Source organism: Diadema antillarum, unplaced genomic scaffold (genome assembly GCF_040938485.1).
Source record: "Diadema antillarum isolate AM-2024a unplaced genomic scaffold, OU_Dant_1.0 seq00000731_RagTag, whole genome shotgun sequence".
NCBI classification, from domain to species: Eukaryota; Metazoa; Echinodermata; class Echinoidea; order Diadematoida; family Diadematidae; genus Diadema; species Diadema antillarum.
Genome location: NW_027271632.1, coordinates 732,921 through 754,586, shown reverse-complemented (window position 1 = coordinate 754,586; position 21,666 = coordinate 732,921). Strand labels below are relative to the sequence as shown.

Here is a 21,666-nt window from a genome sequence, read left to right as displayed (position 1 = left end):
CTTTTTAAGACCGACCGCTATTTTTGTATTGACTAATGACAATGCACACAAACCGAGTTGTATTAAACACCATGTTGTACGAAGTTTTTTATAAAATACATTGACATTACATTACGATTCGGTTAAAATATTCATTTGAAAATTTGTCCTTGATTTGAGCCATTAATGAACAGTGAATTTTCGCATTTTCCCACACATCCTCATCAACAGTCAAAGCCAATACATTTTTATGTGCTCTGCGTGCAGTGCAGTGCATACTAAGCATTCTGTGCGCCAAAACTACGCGGTCGGTTTAAAAAAGGGTGGTCGATGTGTAGTAGAGCTACCATATAGGTACCCTTGGTATGGTATTACCGGACAGCATGGTAATTCTGGACACGTACACACACATTTTTGCGTACTGATGACATTCAGTACGCGCGAAACTTCGTAGATTAGCCTCACGCACAGAATGTTGTGTGGACCGAAATCGCAAAAAAGTGACATAAAAATGTAAAAACGCGAAGAATTTCACATTTTACCTCAGATTTATAGTTGAGTGACCCACACCTTGTCATATTTGTACGTGTACATGTTTAGATCACATTTCGTCACTGAAATTCTATGAAATCCCACTCACATACAGGAAAAATGCTGAAGATTCCAATAGAACCACAAGTTCACTGATCGATATCGAAAATTTGCAGCTATCGTCCTCAAACGTGAACAATGTGGAAAGTTGTGCGCTAAGGAAGGGGTCCGCAAGGCCCGCAAATCATCACCCATGCTCTCATAGACAAAGCGCGTAAAATTTGATTGTCGATTTTTCATAAGGTTTTATCGCGTGAACTGTTTGAAATGTTCAAGATAGACATTTTACCGTAAAATACGAAATTTTAGCCTCTTTTGCCGATTTTTTTTTTTGTCGTTCGCTCTGTGAGAATATGTACGGTGATTTGTGGGATGAATTGTGATTCTGGTGCAAGGACAAGGTGCGAAAGACGTCGATTATTCCATTGCGAAAATCGTGTCTGGAATTATAATGCGATTTTACACTGCGCAAAAAGACAACTTTTTGGAGAGGGGTGTATTTGAAGTCTATTTCCAAAAATCGGAGTGAATAATTTTCATAATTTTGTTGAATTTGTAATTTTCAGGACTTTGTGAATAACTTGTGCTATTTTTTGCCGAAATTTCATCCTTTGAGTATGGAATTCAGAGCCACAAAAAAACAACAACAGTTTGTCAGAAAAAATGTCTGATAAAATGCTTCATGAAATGCCCCCTTAACTGACAATTTGATAATGGCCCATCATCATACACTAAGAAGAAGAAAACGACTTGGTATGGGTACCTTGGTACGTGTTTCATACCTCCAGACAAGTCTGCTTGTCACTGAACACATCTATTTGAGTGTTAGTAAGGCCTAGTGCTATATACAGCGAATCTGTACGTTGAGTATGCATGATGGAGAGTAGTCACTGTGTGTATGCAGCCTCCAATCCGGATGTAATTTCTACAAACTGATTAGATAGCTTGACTCTATCAGATTCACCAGATTGCTAAAATCTTTAACAGGAGCTATCAATTTCTGATGAACCTAGCCTTTCCCCTTTCCAAATGGATTAAAACAAGTTTTAGAATTTAGTAGTGCTCGTTTGATAGTTATTCAGAGCGAAGATTTTTTTTTTTAACACTAAATACACGTACAAATTGCAGCAATCCAAAAATTGATGCATTTTTGTGAAAGGTTACATTTGTTTGATGTCCAGTTTTCTTATGAATTAAAACTAGATTACCCGGTATACATTGTAAACTAACAAAGGGTTTGTGTTTCTTCTCATCATCTCTGTCTGTCTGTCTGTCTGTCTGTCTCTCTCTCTTATGAAGGCTTTCTTTGTGAAACAAGATGCCATCTTGCGAGCTCGGAATTGATGACATCGAGGACATCGTGTCCGTTGGTGATGCGACGCCAAAGGAGCGGTTTGCAAACAAGCCTGCTGTGGTACCCAAGGTACTCAAGAGGAGGAAAGATAGAGGGCAGAAGACTGAGGAACAAGTGTGTGCAGAAAGGTGAATATCATTCACAGATAGCATTACAAACATGATACTGTATATCATATAGAGGTCTGAATAACTTGTGCCCGTCTCCAAGTGATGACGACCATACACTCACTATGACAATGCTGTACTTGATACTGAGTACGCTCTAGCTATTGCTTTAATCCAGCAATGTCGTAGGACAAGTCATGTGCATCATATTGCTTCCATATATATCTTAGATAATCATCAATTGGCAATGTTCAATGCAAAATGTAAGTTCTTTCAGTTATTATTGTGTTTGTTTTTTATCTTATTTGATAGGAAAAAAATACTTTGCAGAAACATCTCCCATTTAGACAAAATCCTATTATGTACTATCAGGCGAAAAATTGTGGGAAATTATGACCAGTGATTACACATATTGATATAAATTCCAGAGACAAGTATTGTACTGGTAAAAAGCAACAAAACAAAATAAGACAAAACGCACACACACACACAGACACACACACACACAATACACAGTGTATTGTCTTTAAGCTAATGTCTAGTATAGTGAGTGGGCACTCTACAATGTAGTTGCCCAAGTTTGTAATATGTGAAGACAGTAACATCACACTCATTACCCCTTAATGCAATCCAATGAGACTAACAGTACCTTTAATTATTTCATATAGTTTCTCAGCTTACGGAATGCATATCATTAACATCAAGTAAATCGAGTTGTGTAAATTTCCATCAAAGTGCACTTTTTTACATTGCAAAAGAACAAAATCTGTTCACTTTAGATTAAAAAAACCAAACAAACATGGATGCAAAATGAGTGAATGGTCTACAGTGCTTTTCCAGAGCACCCTATTGTATACTGTATACGCCATATATTTCGCGAGTCTGAAATCTCGCGAATCGGGAACTCCCGACAATTTCGTGAGTGGTTAAATTCAAGATTGTGGAGTCTTGTACTGGAACGGAGAAGTGTACATGCGTACGTAACATTCACATCGGTATCAGAGTCAATATTTTCGCATGTCTTTAATTTTGCGAATAGCATCTGTCTCGTGAAATTCGCGAAAATAAAAACCTCGTGAAATATTTGACGTATACAGTATTTGATTGCTTTGGGAAATGTTCACCTTTGCCCCATTTAACTGTAATTGGTTGGGGCTCTCATTTTACAAATGATGGACTCACACTAAATTGGGACTAGAATTGTATGCAATCATTTCCCAATATGGCATGTGTATGCCTCGCTGATAATGATGAATTACTATCACTGAATTTGATATATATGCTTCCAGTATCATCCCAGGGACACAGAAGGTATTTGTGAAGACCTGGGGATGCTCTCACAACAATTCTGATGGCGAGTACATGGCAGGGCAACTGGCTAGCTATGGCTATAACATAACAGGTTTGATTTCAAGAGAGATTTTGAAAACTGTAGAAATTATATATCAGATGTGAATTGAAAAAAAGTAGCATTAAGCATCCAACCACTCTATGTTTGTGTAAAATAATGATAGAAATAAGAGATTTGTTGGAACTTGACATTTTCTGGACATTGGAGTTGTATTATATTTAACGGCTCAGGGTACTGTAAAGTATCCATGAGATATTTTCGTGCAAGTAATTTTTTTGCTCTAGGCCGAGTTAGATGAATTTTGTGTGCTTTCTTATTCCATGGAATCAAGACAATTATTAGTGGTACATAGCAAGCCAAAATATTAACTTGCTTTTATTTTTGTGCTAGTTTCTGATTGCGCAGTATGTGCGAAAATTTTCACTTTTACAGTAACATAATCTGTCTAGTCAGTTCATCCCTTGCCCAGACTTACTAAGAAGGAAAGACCCCTATACGTTTGCTCTTCTGTAGCAGAGGAATGTTAGTTTGTTTGTTCGTTATTAGACATATTGCCAATAAGCAGGCCCCAATTCAAGTAGAAAGAAAAAAAAAATGTCGTAGTCACACCCTTGCTTCCATCCTGATATACAGATGACAGTGATGGGGCTGACCTGTGGCTACTCAACAGCTGCACAGTGAAGAACCCTGCCGAGGACCACTTCCGCAACGAGATCAAGAAGGCTCAGCAGCGGGGGAAAGGTTTAGTCCTGGCAGGCTGTGTGCCCCAGGCACAGCCCAGGGCCAAGTATATCCAGGGCGTCAGTGTGGTCGGGGTGCAGCAGATCGACAGGGTGGTGGAAGTTGTGGAGGAGACGCTGAAAGGTGAGCAGGCTTTACAAAATACGGGTAGAATTAAAGGGATCAGTGGTAAATTTTTGCTGATGTTCATAGGAGAGCATGTGAAAGAAATATCTTTCTCTCTCTCTCTAAATATATGATGCATCACGCGTTACCGTGTTGTGTAGCGCCACCTCACGTCCACTCGAGGACAGCTGCAAAGAAATGCATGCACTGTGTGTGCGTGTACATAGTCACTCCCATGCCACTGCATGTTATACGATGCATGCATGGCACGCTGTGCTAGCAATAGCATGTGCTTCAGTGCACTGCAGTGTAGTGGCTAGCGCCGCTAGCTCCAGCACCAAAATAATTTCCACCTTTTGGCAACCCAGGATACAACCTTTTTAAAAAAATGAATAATTCAACAAAATGGCTGATTTTCATTTGCTACCCCGGGATACCATTTATGTCATCATATTGTGCAACTTTCAGCGATGACCTCCAGTAAAGAAGCCTTCTTTTTTTGTAAAGAAGAATGCGTTTGCATCTTCTCCTTTTTGAAATAAGTGAAGATTGCTACATTGTTGTAGCAATAAACTCTTGTCACATTTACCCTCAGCACATCTGGGTTTACAATTTTTGGTTGGAAGAATCATGTGTGATTCCCTTCATTTCTGATTTATTTTCAGCTGTGTTGTTTTATAGCTGATATGCCAACAAACTATACCAATATTGCCTGGCTTTTTCAGATTGAGATATAAGTATTGATGACAATACTCTGAAGAGAGAGAGAAAAAAATGACAACCCCCCCCCCCCCATGGCCCAGCCATTTTATTTTTTATTTCTTATTGCTTGTTCATGAACATTAGAAGCGAGAGTAAACAGGGAAAATAGAATATTCATACAGCCCTTTTCTCCTGTCAGTGATTTTCCATTTATGAATTATAATTTCAGTTACCTGATATATATCCGGTAAACTGTGGGTTTTTTTTGTTGTTGTTGTTGTTGTTAATAAATTGCATTGGAATGCCAAAATCTTATTAAGCCCTTGTGTATCTGCATTTACTTCCAGGTAACACAGTTCGTCTGTTCAGTCAGAAGAAGAGGGAAGGGAAGAAGATTGGTGGAGCCCGCTTAGATCTACCCAAGATTCGGAGAAACCCACTTGTTGAAATCCTGGCCATAAACACTGGGTGAGGCTGTGAATATGTGATTGCACCATTTATGCAAAGCCTTTGTTCCTGACTAATTCATCTGTGAGAAACGCAGAAGGATGTAGTGTTGTAAACAGGAAATCAGATATTTGGCAGTCACTCTCAGTTATTTCATAACACTTGGCTAGTGCTTGCTGGTACCCTGTAGGCTACCTGCATATCTATTTTGTTCATTATGCAACTGAAAGCTCAACTGCTGTCATTGTACTACACCACATTGGGACCCAAAATCAACAGGTCGTGTATTGTTGGATGCACTATATATCCTGAAAAGTGATTCATAGTCCCATCTATCATGAAAGTGCTAGTCAGCTGGGGATTTTACAATGTCACTTGCCTGTTTTGTATGAAAATTCAAAAATCTCTCCAGCATTGGATGAATGTATTCAGTCTTTTGAAAAAATGCAGTTTGCTTTTCAGCCATCATTACGTGATGATTTTTCAGTTGTGTTGCTGTTGTTGTTTGTTTGTTTGTTTGTTTGTTGTTGTTGGTTTCTTTCTTCTTCTTTTTTTTGGGGGGGGGGGGGGGGTATTCCTGTATCTGTGCCACAAGAGTGTTTAGATGTATCTGTTTGTTCATATGTGGTTCACAGCTGCTTAAATCAGTGTACATACTGCAAGACCAAGCATGCGCGAGGAGAACTTGGGAGCTACCAACCCGAGGAACTTGTTGCCAGAGCCAAACAGTCTTTTGAAGGTATTGAAGACAATTTTCCCTTCTTTTATTTCTCCACAAGATATATTATAACAGTGTAAGGTCACTACATCTTTATTCTTATTTGTATAGAACCAAATAATACTTTGCCCTGGTCTATAGCAGATGGCAAAGTGAGCATCATGGATAAATGCTGATGACAGACTTTGGGGTTTAATTACAATGTGTGCACAGCACAAAACTTGATATCACGGAACTGGAAGACAATTATTTGCTTAAATTTCTTAAGATTTATAGGGTCTCTTGTGTTTATCTGATGCATTTCATGAAAATCTTATTTGGTCATCATAAATACTCCCAGTTGTCATAAATGTTTTGATTTTATGTGGATGAGTCAGTGATGATGGAATCAATATGCATATCCATGGCTCTATTTTAAGTATGCTGTTTTGTTGTTGTTTTTTTGCCAGAACAATTCATCTTCCAAAATATTGCCTGTCTTTTCTCAGTGTAACCTCAGAGACAAGTAGCTTCTAAGCGCTAGAACAAAAGAGATAAGTTAACCTTCCGTAGTAGAGAATCATTATATTTGCAACAAACGTGTTATGTGACATCTATGTGATAAATGGACTCTCTGAATCATACTTCCTCTGACAGAGGGGGTGCGGGAGATTTGGTTGACGAGTGAAGACACGGGAGCGTACGGTATCGATATCGGAGTGACCATCGTCGATCTACTTGACCAGTTGGTGGAGGTCATCCCGGAAGACTGTCGGCTTAGGATAGGCATGACGAATCCACCCTACATACTGGATCATCTGGAGGTGGGATAGAAGTAGCAATTTAGAAGACTTAGATGGATGTTGTTACATTGTCTTTGCTAACTGATTTTTGTGTTAAAAATAGTCCTGCCATTTACAATTGATGTTAAAATCAAAGCATTATAAATCATATTTTGGCCTCTTAGGGAGAAAATAATTACAATGTCACTATTAAAAATGTAATGGACAGAGAAATGTAAGTATTGATTATTTGGTGTATTTTTTCTTAGTAAGCCATGCTGCACACTTAAAGTTGATTTTCTCTTTTGCAATTTTAGAGTTCTAACAAAACCAAAGTCATGACAGTAGTTAGAACGTAGAAAATGTAGTATCTCTAAAGCCAAGTTTGTAAATATAACTTTACAAAAGAAAATATGTAACCTGTTGCCTGTAAAGGGAAATATTACCAAGTTGTATAAACTTACTTGCCTGCAAAGTCCACAACTCAAGACTTGTATGTACCAGCAGAGAGCAATGTCGTATGATAGGACATTCTCTAACACATAGTTAAATCTGTGCAATTCCCAGGGGATTGCGAGAATCCTGTGGCATCCCAGGGTGTACTCTTTCCTGCACATCCCCGTCCAGTCTGGCTCCGATTCTGTCCTCATGGATATGAAGAGGGAGTACTGCACAGATGACTTCAAGAAAATTGTCCATTTTCTTCGGAAAGAGTAAGTTCAAGCAACATGCATACCCATATTCGGAAATGATAATAAAGTGTTATGAACATCCAGCTTTGGTACTACCGAGCTTTAGCAGTGCAAACTGTAGATAGTGAATATCTGATTTGTTTAGTGTTGTTTCACAGTGTCATTCATTTAAGATTTAAGCAACAAAAAAAATAAAATAAAATAAAAGAATAGTACCGATATGCCTGAATTGTTGCTTTGTGAAATCTAATAACAAATTTGTACTATTGTCGTTTGTGAGTTTGTCTACGTTCCAGAGTGAGAGACTGATATTACATAACAGTCAAGTGCACTAATATGTACAAGGAGAAAGCATGTTCATTGGCAAGGATATGGTACTCACAATGCTAAAATGTTGATCTGAGTAGAATGACTGTATGTCGATCTCTAATTTGTATCTTTAAAGAGTACCTGGAGTCACCATAGCAACTGACATCATCTGTGGGTTCCCAACAGAGAGTGAAAAGGTAAGAATGTGGACTGTATGATGATGTACATTCATTTGTTGTATCACAATTCTGGATAGACTACATTAATTGATATGTGATCTTTTGTAACAAAAGCAGTGAATTAGAAAAACAAATTGATAAACATGAAATAAAGACCATCCAGTAGCTCCCACAGCTATGATGTTTTAGTGAAGCAGATTTCTATGTGGCAATGATATTTATACTGCTGGTATGTTATGTAAATTAACTTGAGTGTTTAAGTGTTGTTTTTTTTTTAATGTTCATATGTTAAGGGTTCATAGTTCAGAGGCTGGGGTTTCAACACATTTTCAATGATGTTATGGAAATTAAGTTATATTAATCAGAGCATCTTTTACAAAGGATTTCACAACATGTCTAATGATCCATAGAGATATGTTGCAACATGTGTCATGAATTTGATGTTTCTTTGTGCACTTGTTTTAAAAAAAGTAAGTTTATTGGAAAATGCCAGAATGCCCATAAGTTTATATGGTGTCTCTTCTTATTAGTAGCGCAGATAAGCCCTCAAAATCACGTGAATTGTGCAAAATTTGACTAAAGCATGAAACTTTCACCAGTGTTAGTACATACCATAAGATTTATTTTAAGATCGGGAGGTAAGTGTGATTTGACCTCTGATGACCTCCAGAGGTCAATGTACTTCAGATATCAGAAAATCGATGTTTTTAGACATTTGCGAATGATATATGTGGTTATGTTGCACTAAACATGCGTTTATACCACAGAGAAATCATTTCCAGATTCAACAGAGCACTGACAGGTTTTTACCTTTGACCTCTGATGACCTCCAAAGGTCAATGAACTTTAAATATCAAAATATCGATGTTTTTAGACATTTGTGAATGATATATGTGGTTATGATTCACTAAACATGCATCTATACTTCAGGGAAACCATTTTCTGATTCCACAGAGCATTGACAGGTTTTAACCTTTGACCTCTGATGACCTTTGGAGGTCAATGACCTCATAATATTATATTGATCTGTGATGTCATTGGTTAATGGTAACCATTGTTAAGATGTACAAAAGAAGCATATCTGTCTTACAATGAAATTGTCTTCATATTCTAAAGAGCAGACAGGTTTCTACCTTTGACCTCTGATGACCTTGAGAGGTCAATGACCTCAGAATATCAGAATATTGAAGTATGACATCATTGGTGAAAGGTCAAACATGGTAAAGATGTACAAAACAAGCATATTTGTTTTTTTGTTTTTTATTGTTCCATATTCCACATTTCAACAAATACATAAAACATAGACATCACGATACAAAAGCCTGGATGAATTGTCACGTACAGCTTATAAGACAATAAAACATGTGAAATATGAGGAATCTACATAGAAGCATTGCTTGTAGGGTGTAGATTCCCAGATGCGGATGTGAGATTATTTCTTACTTGGGTATGTAATTAAAGGAATGACAATTTCTGAATTGGAGAAATATAAACGCCAAAAAGTAAAAAGAAAAAGAAAAAAGAAAACAATGAAAACAATGTCCGCGGCACAGACTTCTTGAGTGTTGCGTGATCACCCGAGCGAGGTACAAGTCAGATGCAGTGTACAATAGCAGAGATACCAAATGTGTACAAAGGAAGTTCAGGAGATAATACAGAAATCACGAGCGAGGCACATGTTACATAATCGATAATGTCAGTAATGTGAAGTATGAACAGAGAATATCGAGGAGGATTGAAGAATAGCTATAGATATGAATTCAGAAAAACTAGTTTAAGTTTATGTTTAAATGAATAAAGAGACTGAGATTGGATTATTTCTCTATCCAACTCATTCCAAAATTTAGGTCCTGTAGTGGTTATTGTTTTTAAAGCAGATACGGTTCGTACAGGAGAAAGATGAAAAGAATCTTTTTGTCTAGTAGGGTAAGAATGAACTTCAGTATTTTTGACAAACATCGAAGAAAACACATCAGGGAGACCACCTGAGTTTAATTGATACATAAATGACCCGATATTAAAATGATATAAATCCTGGATCTTAAGTGTTCTACTGGAAAAGAATAAGACATTAGTGTTTTCGAAAAATGTGGCGAAGTTAATTATCCGTATAGCTCTTTTCTGTATCAATAATAAAGAATTAAGTCTAGTTGTACAGCAGTTTCCCCATGCCAGGATTCCATAACCTATATATCTGTATACAATGACATCGTCTTCATATTCCAAGGCACACAGACGAGTTTCTGCCTTTGACCTCTGATGATCTCGAGAGGTCAATGACCTCAAAGTATCAGAATAGTTTGGCATCATCAATGGTAAACATGATGATGTTCTATAGAGAGCACTCGTAGGCCCTGTTTATTAACGAGCCATTACCGTTCACCTACAAAATCACACAAGGTCAAATACCTCGAATGAAATGTGAGGATGTTAATATTGATATTGCGATAGTTAATAGTTAATAATTGTTTATAATGTAGGGCTTACAAACCATGCATTTCTGTTACCAAAAAAGTGGCTACTCATTCCGCAGAACTTTTCAGGTAATTATCTAAATCGGGTATGTGCACAGAGCAAGGGGTGTCGATCTGTTTTCACGTGGGGGGGGGGGGACTTGGAAAATATGTAAAAGCATAAGTTCATGGTGCAAAGGAATGAAGCGGAGGGGGAGGGGGAGGATGTGGGTGGGGGATTGGATTTTTGCAGGTTTAGACCTGAAATCAGTGATTCAGTGTAGCTCTTGTTTAATGTGTGCGTCATCACCTATACGGAAGTTGATGGGGTGTGGGCGCATCTCACCTACCCTCCTCCCAAAGATGATTTTTTTTTTTTTTTTTTAAGAATCTGATGCATACGTTTTGGGGAATATTTGGAAAATTACGGATCACCAAGGTGTACCAAGTCTATATGGATGGGAACCCAGCAAGCGCAGCGTTGGCGAGGGTAGGGTATTCCACTCCCATTCGAGAGAGCTCTTGTATTTTGAGAAATGAGATTCAACGACCTGGCATACAGGCACTTTTGAAGGAATACCTCGAAATTTGTATCAAAAAGGTGTAGTAAGTCAGCCATCTATGGAGGGAGACCAATCGACAGAAGGATGTGGGTGGAGGTATCCCCCTCCCACATTGTGGAGCTTTTGCATTCTTTTGTTTGCAATTCAACGATCTCGTGCCACTCTTGGTTGAACTACCATTTTGAAAAAAAAAGTCCAAACCCAAATGTCTAGTCATAATCAATGCATGGAGGAGAGGTTGATACAGCGAGAGGAGGGTATGAAAGGGGCTGTCCCCCAATCCTTCCCATTCGAGGGAGCCTATGCAGTAAGAATAGAAATGTAAAAAAAAAAAATCTAGTATACACATTTATGATGGAATATTTGGGAAATTATCAGTAAAAGGAGTGTACCAAATCTAAGGGTAGAAACCGAGGAGGGATTGTTAATTGAAAGATACACTACCCCCTCCAACAAGAGGGATTTTCTTTAATATGTCGGAACTGAAATTAAAGATCTAGTACATTGTGATGATATAGAACAAAAATGGGACAAAAGGACTGAGCGTATATGGAAGGGGACATAACGAAAGATAGTGTGGGGGAGGGGGTATGCAAAAGAGATTCTGCCTTTTAATCTGGTGCATACTATAGCTGAAATGTTCAGTGACAATTCATTTTCTGTCAAAAAAGTGAAGAAAAAAATCTCCATCTCAGGAAATACTTGGAGGCAAAGTTTTATGTCCCCACCATTCCCCCTCCCATATTTTCTCGGGAGGCGGGGCAAATGCCTCTTGCCCTCCAAAATGAACAATCGTGCATATAGGAAAGCCTTTTCATCTTTGGAATTCAAATAAAAATATCTCTTAAAAACATTTTTCATAGAATAAGGGAAATTATCATTCCCCAAAGTATGTTATATCTGTGGAAGGAACCAAGCAGAGGGAAGGAGTCTATCGAAAGGAGATATCCCCTCTCACAGAAGGGAGATTTTGCATTTCAGAATTAAATTTTAACAATCCGATGCACACTTAAAGTGAAAGACTTGGGCAGTTTTCTGTCTAAAAAGCAAAAAACAAAAAACAACAACAAAACATAGTCCACATCTCAGAATTTAATGGGGTGGGGGTCAACTATCCCTGCCACCACCCCACCCCTCCTCCAAACTGATGCCCCGGTATGTGCATGTGTTTTAGTCCACTTGTTGAAAAGAAGAGAGAGTTTTAAGAAACAATATTGCTCAGTGGTCGCTATCCCAGTCAAGTAAATTGTTTATCAATAAGGTGATTTCCTTCACCTGTATACCTTAAGATGATGTAGGCCTGGTATTTGCCTTGCACGTTATTACATCTATTTCTTTTTTAGTATTCTCGTTTATATTTTGATGTGACAGTTGTTTACTTTGCCACGATTTTATCTGTACTTAGAAAAAATATTCCAAGACTGAAAATGAAAATGATACAACATTTAATGATTGACATGATGCACATGAAGTATTGTGTATTTCTCTAGCAATAAAAGTGAGCAATTCAAAAGGCGTGTACTCATTTCACATGAACATTAGCGATGATCCTCTGACCTCTGGAGGATATTGAAAGATATGCATCAAAATGTAAGAATATTGATGTCTGGTCTCATTGGTTTGTAATGGCCAGCTGCTTATGAAATAAAAATCAAATTAAAAAAATTCATTTTCTGTGTGTGTGTGTGTGTGTGTGTCCCAAATTGTATGCAGAGTATTCCACACACAGTTCAATTTTGACTTCCATCTAGGACAATGAGCGGTCACTTTTTTCTCAGCTACACTGTAATATCAAAATCTATTGAAAAAACACGGTGGCGGCTGGGTCTAACACATTATCATTCCTTTTCGTTGGAGATCCATGCGGGATGGTCAAAACAAACATAAAAAACAGATATCTCAGACCTAATTATTATAACAAAGCATCATATCCTCATATACCCAACCCAACCCTCTATGCCCAGACAATGTAAACCACCCCATGGACTTACTTGGAGCTTTAGAACATCCTTTGTCAACAGAGAGAGACATCCAAACCTTTGCAGTGCCGACTAAGATCTGCCATGGAACTGATTGGTATTGGCTCTGCATCATTGACAACAGATCTCGTTTCCTATTCTCCTTCTCCTTCTTCTTCTTCTTCTTCTTCTTCTTCTTCTTCTTCTTCTTCTTCTTCATTATACTGTGTAATCTTGTAATATTCTGCCATGGAGCCTTTTCTTAATTGGTTAAAGAAGGTATCCAAAGAGCTATATGAAGCAAAAAAAAAACAACAACAACAAACAAATGCAAAAACAAAAAGAGAGACATATGTATCTTTAATAACAGAGCTGAATATTGAGTATCTCTCTCCTGAAGTGTTTCAAAGAGATACAAGAGACAGTGGCCGAGAGTAGCCGCCACCTTTTTTGGGAGTAGGCCTACTTTGTGTTCTTGCAAATGATGCCTGACATTTTGGGTCATTTGCCCTTTTTGAAGAATGCAGCAATAGAGCCACAACTTCCTGCGGAGTGGATATTGTGGGGTTCTTGATGCAGAACATCATCGCTGAATTTGCCTGTGCTGTACTTTCTTACAGGGATTGCCATTGTAGTTTTGTTTTGCTTTGCTTTGTTTTGTTTTTCAAGTGTGGCTGTAACACTGCTTGTTTTGCATATGATGGTCATTGCAGCTAAAGAGTGCATATCTTCTCTGGATCATTCCAAACTTCATGATGTTTCACCTGGGTGAATGGATCCCAGATGATGCATGCATATTCCAGGACAGTCCTGAGCGGCATGGAGTAGCAAAACACCTGAACTTTATGATACTCGTATCTTCGTCTGGAGAGAGTCTTTGGTTGAAGTATAACCTTTTTAAACTGCTGTGGCGATTTGATTCCAGCTGAGCCTCCTATTGGAACTCCAAAATATTTTGCACAATCCGCTTTCTCCATGGTTTGCCATGAATGCTTATCTATTCCCTGGGTAGGTCTCGGATGGCAATAGCTAGTTGCAATACACAGGATTGCTTCATGTGGAATGCATGTTGGGCCTCACAGTATGTCGAAGTTTTCAAGATGGTCCATGATGTCGCAGCTATGGACTGTATACTCCAGTACCATGAGTCATTCATCGCAGACATACTGTAACAACCCACCAGCTTTACACTGGCCAATACAGGCCCACCAGCTGGAAACTATGCAAATATTGCCCATGAGCTTGACACTTAGGCAAACCAGTCCCATAATGAGTCCAACAAATGTGGGAAAAGATCTATGAGACTTACACTGAATAGATTAAACACTCTGTATATCAGTCTCGTGGGCCTTTTTTTCCTCGTGTGTCGAGATAATGGCCATATTTGCCTACATTTGCTAGTCTACATAACTAACCCAAACATAACAGTTATATTTGAGGTCACTGCCATCACTCAAGAAACTTAAGCTTTATTTCTGAAGTAATTGACCTCTCACATTTCAGAGACCTGTTACTACAAACCAATGCTCTGTGGAATATGCATACATACTTTGATCAAAACGTCAATGCGTGATTTGTACATGATTAAGCATTTATGATTACACCAATGAAGCCAAACATCAATACAGGTAAGCCTACACATGTGACCTCGGTGTCCTCTCATTGTCCTGAGAGGTCAAAGTTGGATATAATGCACAGGCTAATGACCAATGTTCCATGGAGTGACAAGATTCTTCTGTTATAGCATAAATGATTGTACATCGGGTATTACAAAGTTGACCATTGACTATACATAGAATATCAATATTCTGATATTTTGAGGTCATTGACCTGTAACCTTCCTCAGAGGTCAAGGGTAGAGACACGTGAGTAATTTCTCTTGCTCTGTGGAATAGGAAAACAATTCAATTGTAATACAAATGAATATAACATCTAAATCATGTTTGTCATCAACCAATTGCACCAAATATCAATGTTCTGACATTTTGAGGTCATTGGCCTCATCATAGGTCATCTGAGGTCATCAGAGGTTAAAGGTAGAAATCTGACTCAAAAGGCTCAGTGGAACATTGAGGCAATTCCTCTTACAAAAATTAGTTTTTAGTACATAATTATCGTGTTTCAGTTATGAGTGACGCATTAAAATATCAATTTTCTGACATTTTGAGGTCATTGACCTCTGGAGGTCATCAGAGGTCAAAGATAGAAACCTGTCAGGGCTCTGTGGAATATAAAGACAATTTTACTGTGACAAAAATTAAGTTTTAGTACATCATTACTGTGTTTTATCATTAACCAATGATGCAAAATATCAATTTTCTGACATTTTCAGGTCATTGACCTCTAGAGGTCATCAGAGGTCAAAGGTAGAAACCTGTCAGGTCTCTGTGGAACATAAAGACAATTTCACTGTGACAAAAATTAAGTTTTAGTACATCATTACTGTGTTTATCATTGACCAATGACGCAAAATATCAATTTTCTTAGATTTTGAGGTCATTGACCTCTAGAGGTCATCAGAGGTCAATTCAGACTTACCTCCCAATCTTAAAATTAATCTTATAGCATGTACTAACAATTGTGAAAGTTTCATGCTTTAGTCAAATTTTGCACAATTCTTCGGCTTATCTGCTCTACTATATGTAATTCTTTCTGGCCATCCAGTCAAGTCTAATGTCGTTGTTATTTTCATCTTCAACAGGATTTTGAGGAGACATTACACCTAATAGATGAATTCAAGTTCCCCAGTGTGTTCATCAATCAGTACTTTCCACGCCCAGGCACACCAGCAGCTAAATGGGCTCAGGTACCAGCACCAGAGGTGAGGATGTCAACCCATTTCAGACTAGTACTGCCTGTACTCGGGCACATGTCTATGAGAGTATGTCTTATAGCAGAATCAGCTTGTTGTCAACGAACTTTTCCTTATTCAGTAACAAGGAACCTATCCAGGGTCCCATTTCATAAAAGATGTTAGGATAGCACCTCTTGCTGGAATGGCAACTTCCCATAGCAACAGCCAATCAGGAAGCTGAATTCTTGTTGTTACCATGGCAATTGCCATTCTAGCAAGAGTTACTACCATATCAACTTTTTATGAAATAGGGCCCTGTTGGCAGTCTTCATGGTTAAAGCTCTGAAGACTACCTGTGAAACATATTTGTGTGTCTGTGCTGTAGAAATTGATAGTGATGCCTCATAACATATATGTACAAGGGGAAAATGTATTCCTTGTGATGGCTTTCTTAATTTTTAAACTTAGGGTCAAGAGTACATTATATTTGTCTGTCTGTTGATATGTAGACTAGGATTATTAATTTTACCATGAGGCTAAAAAGTTTGAAATGTTCTGATAGAAGCTACGTTGAATTTATCCCCATTACCCCATTACGAGCTTGAAGCTACCTTATTTTGGAATTGTGGCATGGTTCAATGTATTCTCTATGAATATCTTATGGTATTGATGTGATGGCAAATTCAGCTTTCTGGGATTTTTCATAATGTATGTCAATGAAACTTACCAGTATATACAAGTTTCATACAAAGAACCAAAGCCTGATTACATCATCAGAAAGTGATTCAAGATTTTAATGTGGTACCATTGCAAGAAAATATTGTTTCGTTGTCGGCATGATTTATGCATTGCTGTATCATTATGCACCATTGCTTTTCCCAGTGCAGTGTACTATTATCTTTTACATTTGGGGGCTCCCTTTGTTGTATTGTTTGTTGCTCTAGAAAAAGCGAAGAACCAAGGCCTTGTCCACACTGTTCAAAAGCTACCAGACATATGATGACAAGGTGGGCCAGAGATTTGAAGTTTTAGTCACCGAAGCATCCCATGACAAGCAGTATCTGGTGTCCCACAACAAGTTTTATGACCAGGTGTGTATTGCAATCCTCCCCAGAGCACTCTACATACAACCAAATTTGCCTATCCTGACCTCAGGCAAGGCAAAGAGCATGTTGAAGTCAAATAGATTGTCAGTTGATATCAATCCCGAACTTTCCATTTGGTAGAAGACTACAGAACACCACTTCATGTAGAGGATGTGCTAACAATAATTTGATGTACTTTGTAATAAAACTCTCGTGGACAAGACCAACAGGAGGCCGATTGTCTGTACCATTTTATTAAGTGTCAAGAATGTATCAATTTATACATATTGCTTGCATTTCCAGAATTTCAACAGATTTCCTGATTAGTGCATATTTGTCCAGTACTAGAATGTTGATATTTGCAACTCATTACTTGCATGCTCTTTCTTGATTCTTATATTGCTCAGGTGCATTCATAAATGCTGAACCTTATTTTCTTGCACTTTTGTTGAACAAGGTGATATCATAGAGTATCCAACAGAACACAGGCATTGGTGGAAATGATCATTTTACAAATTGTAGTGTATGTTAAGAAACCAAAGATTATAATTGTGTTGGATTCTATAGCCTCTTTTCCTTTGCAAAGAAATTGTATGAATCTTTTTCCGTTATTGTTGGGCAGGTTCTGGTGCCTCAGAATGAGGAGTACCTGGGCAGAATGCTAGACGTAGAGATCGAATCTGTTGGAAAACATTTCCTGATGGGGAAAGTCCTACGAGTTCATCCGTCAAAACAGACACCACTCAAACTCCATGCCAATGTAAGTCTGTATGTGGATACCACTAAGGTAAAGGAACACATTGGCATTGTGTGAAAAGTGCTCATGACATCTGATGAGATGTCAACCCGTTGCTCTTGGATTCACCGTCACTGTTTGTAGATTGTCTCAAAGCATATTTCATGTTATATCATCTGAGACGATGGGTAGAGAAGTACTGCTCAATCACAAAGATGAAATAATGGGCATGACATGCTGACAGTTGATATGGTTTTCTTGTAAAGACACATTGCTTGGTAGTACTAGTAGCAAAGTACTGAAAAAGCAAATTGGTCAAAAGTTGAATGCAGAAGACTGTATTGTGTGCTGATTTTGAGAAGCATCCTATCTACTCATATCTGGAGTGGCTCTTTGGTCTCAGTTAAGAGAAGTCAGTGGGGCTATTGCAAATACTTCACAAGTAAAAATCGGAAAACTGCTGATGAACTGAACTGAAATTATTTCATCAAAATTTACTTCCTCAAAAAATGTCATGGGAAGGGGTGTGGATGGGTAGAGGAACTTTTACTTCTTTTTTGTTGCTGTTGACAATTTGTCATTTGAAATAAAGCAGTCACCTGAAGGGAACCTCCCAGGGCTGGGTCCTTGCCTACCAACAGTGTGACTTTTGTCATGTCTAGCAGAACAATACATGTACAGAGTGATTTCTTGGTGTGTATTGTGCACACATACAACACAGCCCCCTTAGGGTCACTAATCTTTGCTTCCTGGTCTTTCATTGATAGTGAATAAAAGGATTAGGTAGAGTCAATTGTGTACCCAATGGTGGTGGGGGGGTTCCATGCACTAATGCCTTTTGTGAAGGCTTACTTCAGGAACAGGATTATCCTTTACATTTTATCATACCTGGAGAGCTCATCAAGTACACATCTCATCTCTCCATACCATATCATAGAATATCAAAATTGCAAACAAACTATGTGCAGATCATTTATTGTGTACACAAAATCAATGTACTAGTCTTGAGGAACAACACAAAACAAGCAGTTAGTTAAGATGCACCATGTACCCCTAATCTCTGCCCATTTCTTGAAGATATTTCAATGTGCAGTTACTGTAGAAACCATGGTAATGGCATAAATACTTTAAAAAAACTATTTGTATTCTGGCTGCTGCCATGATAGGTAGTGCAATAATTGAAGCCTACAATGATCGCAGACCTTTATATCAAATGTTTATCTGCCCTGTTTTAGGCTTTCCCTGCATCTTATGAAGTTAAGAATCAAAACAAAGTCACAATTTAAGAAAAAAACATTAATGCTAGACTTTCTCCTTCTGATTCTTTTTTTTTCTCACCAGGTACAATCAGGCAAAGTGGAGATCACGTCCCAACAAAGGAAATGGTCCTGGATGCCTGTGATTGTGGCGGCGCTCTTCGCCATTGTGTTTTTAGACGTCTGTAGAGTCATCAATCACTACATCTTCAGATAGTATGTCATCCCCAGCAAAGTTCATGTGTTACAGTCTTCCATGCAACTGCCAAGGAACATTGCATGTAATATACTGGTATATCACAATGCGCTACTCTTGGACAGGGAAGAGGTATTCCACTCTTATTGGCAGTTTGTCCCCTTCCCAGCAGACATCGCTGAACATCATTGTTGGTGTGTAGAACCTCATTGAACAAATACAGGACAAGTTTGTCTTGCATGGTGGGCCGAAAAAGCTGTTGTTTGTGTCGCTCTGCAGTGACGTTCAACCTATCTTGCCCCAGATGTGTCGGCACTCATTCATTGCCAGGCATTTCCAGTAGTGCAGTATTTAAAGGCGCATAGTCCCGGTAGTTTAGAGGGCGCTGTTGATGATACTGCCGATCACCGTTAGCAGTGATACGAAGATTACCGAAGTTGAGCTGTCATCAAGAGTAAGGTGCGTAGGTGTTGCTAAGTAACGTTGCCTTCGTTGTCTTCTCTGCACATCGCGCAGTCTGTAGTAATGCCAGGGTGCGTGCATATGTGCTTATTATTATGACATCACAAAAGAAGTTTGCTAAAGCCGAATCATGAGCTGAACTGTGATCGGACCACTGACTACAGCGAATCGGACTTCTTCGAACTCAGGGAAGTGGGCCACAGCATAAGCGCTAAAGAGGAGTCAATAGCGTAGGTCTCTATAGGAAACTTGCGCCGTGCGCCTGCGTACGCATTTGACTAAACCACCGGGACCATGTGCCTTTAAGTCATTAGTGAACATTGTAGGCAACTGAGGCAGAGATCACCTGTGCATGAATTCCAATGCACAAACCTAATGCTCATCAGTTCTTTGAATCTTGGCGACATCAGTGTAGTTCACTGATTACCCTGGTACTTGATGGAATTCTCCTTATATTTTCATCTTTACACATATGCTACAAGAGAAGGTTGTTGATACACAATTTCACAGGTCCAGATTGACACTGTCTGATGTTCACAGTTCTTGACCTTATGTCACAGAAATAAATGCCTGATTTAGTAGCTCATTCTCTGTCAATTAGAAAGTTGTTTGCTATTGATGTGAGAAGGATGTTAAAATCAAATATTATATCTTAAGTTTAAAAACCAATCATATTTCATGACGCTTAGCTGCTACTAGTCAGAGCAGTCTCAAGAAAAGAACACTTATGGGTCGAAACAAAGAAGTTCATAAAGTTGTTTTGCTGTATTTCTGTAAAGCAAGAATTTTGCAAAGCTTGCATCTATTACAAGCAATCCAATGTTGCACTCTTGACGCAAAAACTTTTCAAGTCCATTGTAGTATCCATTCATATGACAGCACCTTATTTAAACTTTTATGTGTACATTGTCTCGTCAGCTTTACAAACAGGATGCCATGATTTTCAATGGGGTAGTAAGGGCATTAATAGAGAATGGAAAATAGTAAAGTAAACAGACTGATTAACATGTTTTACTAGACATTTCTCTTGCAATCAGTCTCATCTGAGAAAGATAACTCTCTATACCTGACAAGTAGTTAATCATGTCACACGACACATATTTTTCCCCCCAATGCTTCCTGCCACCACAATGACTTGGTGTGGGACTAGTGTAAAACCAGACATCCTTTCCCCATGTTGGTGATTAGTTCTTGTATTTCCTTCATGTAAGGATGCAACTACCTGGTATATATGTGCAATAGACATGACAGTATTTCTTGTTGGATAGATTTTATTTTCTGTCTTGTCTTTCCATGAAGTGTAGGGGGCTTTTTGAGACCAGAGGATTCTCTTTGTCGTTTTACTGCTTTGTGTACATCTACTGTACTGTAAAGGTGAAGCTTCGAGGTGATTTTACTCTGTACACAATAAAGATTTAATAATGATAATAAAGGAAATTTATATTGCGCAGCTACTATAATGATATACTCTACGATTTGATAATCGTGTACAATTTATCCTACAATGTAGATGACAGACAGTGCAGGAACTTGTGCGGCAAAAGGTGAATTTAAAGTCAAACGATCCTAACCCCTAATGGTACGTTATTTTGTAAACTCCTCCTCCGAACGAAATTTGTGTATGCAATGCCAGACTGCAGTGCTATATCCGTAAACGTGTGGGACAATGCTGCCACTGAGACACGTGTGTGTACGCATCATACACAAAAATTGTGACCGTGAGTTGCGGTGATTGGAGGAGAGAGGCCAGAAGACGTGTGGCTCTTTTGGCCTCTCTTCATGCGCATGCGCACTGTGAGTGTGCTTCCATTCGGAAGCTCGCATGGCTCGCACAGCCATTTTGGGTCATGTGATTTTGAGCCGCAGTGTCTGTTCACTGACCCATTGAGCCAGCGCTATTCTCATTCGGTGTCACGACATTTGATAAAGAGTGGGGGGAGGCAGTGTGTTGCGTTCATCTCCGTGCTGCACAAACCGCTCGCCACGATTGTAAGGCTTTAATTTGCCATCATTCAAGGCAAGGTTGTGTCAACAGTATGGTCTGATCAATTCCAGAATTAGAGTTAATAACTTCCCACCAGTGATTATTAGGCTGTGAGTACATATGACTCGTGGACAAGTGGAGTA

At 38.6% G+C, this 21,666-nt stretch overlaps 1 protein-coding gene across 1 annotated transcript; it reads left to right on the top strand.

Moving 5' to 3' along the window:
* The first annotated feature begins 1,888 nt into the window (after positions 1–1,888).
* Positions 1,889–20,159, top strand: LOC139738247 (threonylcarbamoyladenosine tRNA methylthiotransferase-like). Its single transcript, XM_071648901.1, has 12 exons — positions 1,889–2,052; positions 3,321–3,433; positions 4,016–4,246; positions 5,278–5,398; positions 6,013–6,116; positions 6,732–6,898; positions 7,424–7,569; positions 7,994–8,054; positions 15,712–15,831; positions 16,749–16,895; positions 17,512–17,649; positions 18,967–20,159. Exons 1-12 carry the CDS (start codon positions 1,889–1,891, stop codon positions 19,096–19,098), a joined length of 1,644 nt encoding a protein of 547 aa, XP_071505002.1. The 3' UTR covers positions 19,099–20,159.
* The last annotated feature ends 1,507 nt before the right edge of the window (positions 20,160–21,666 follow it).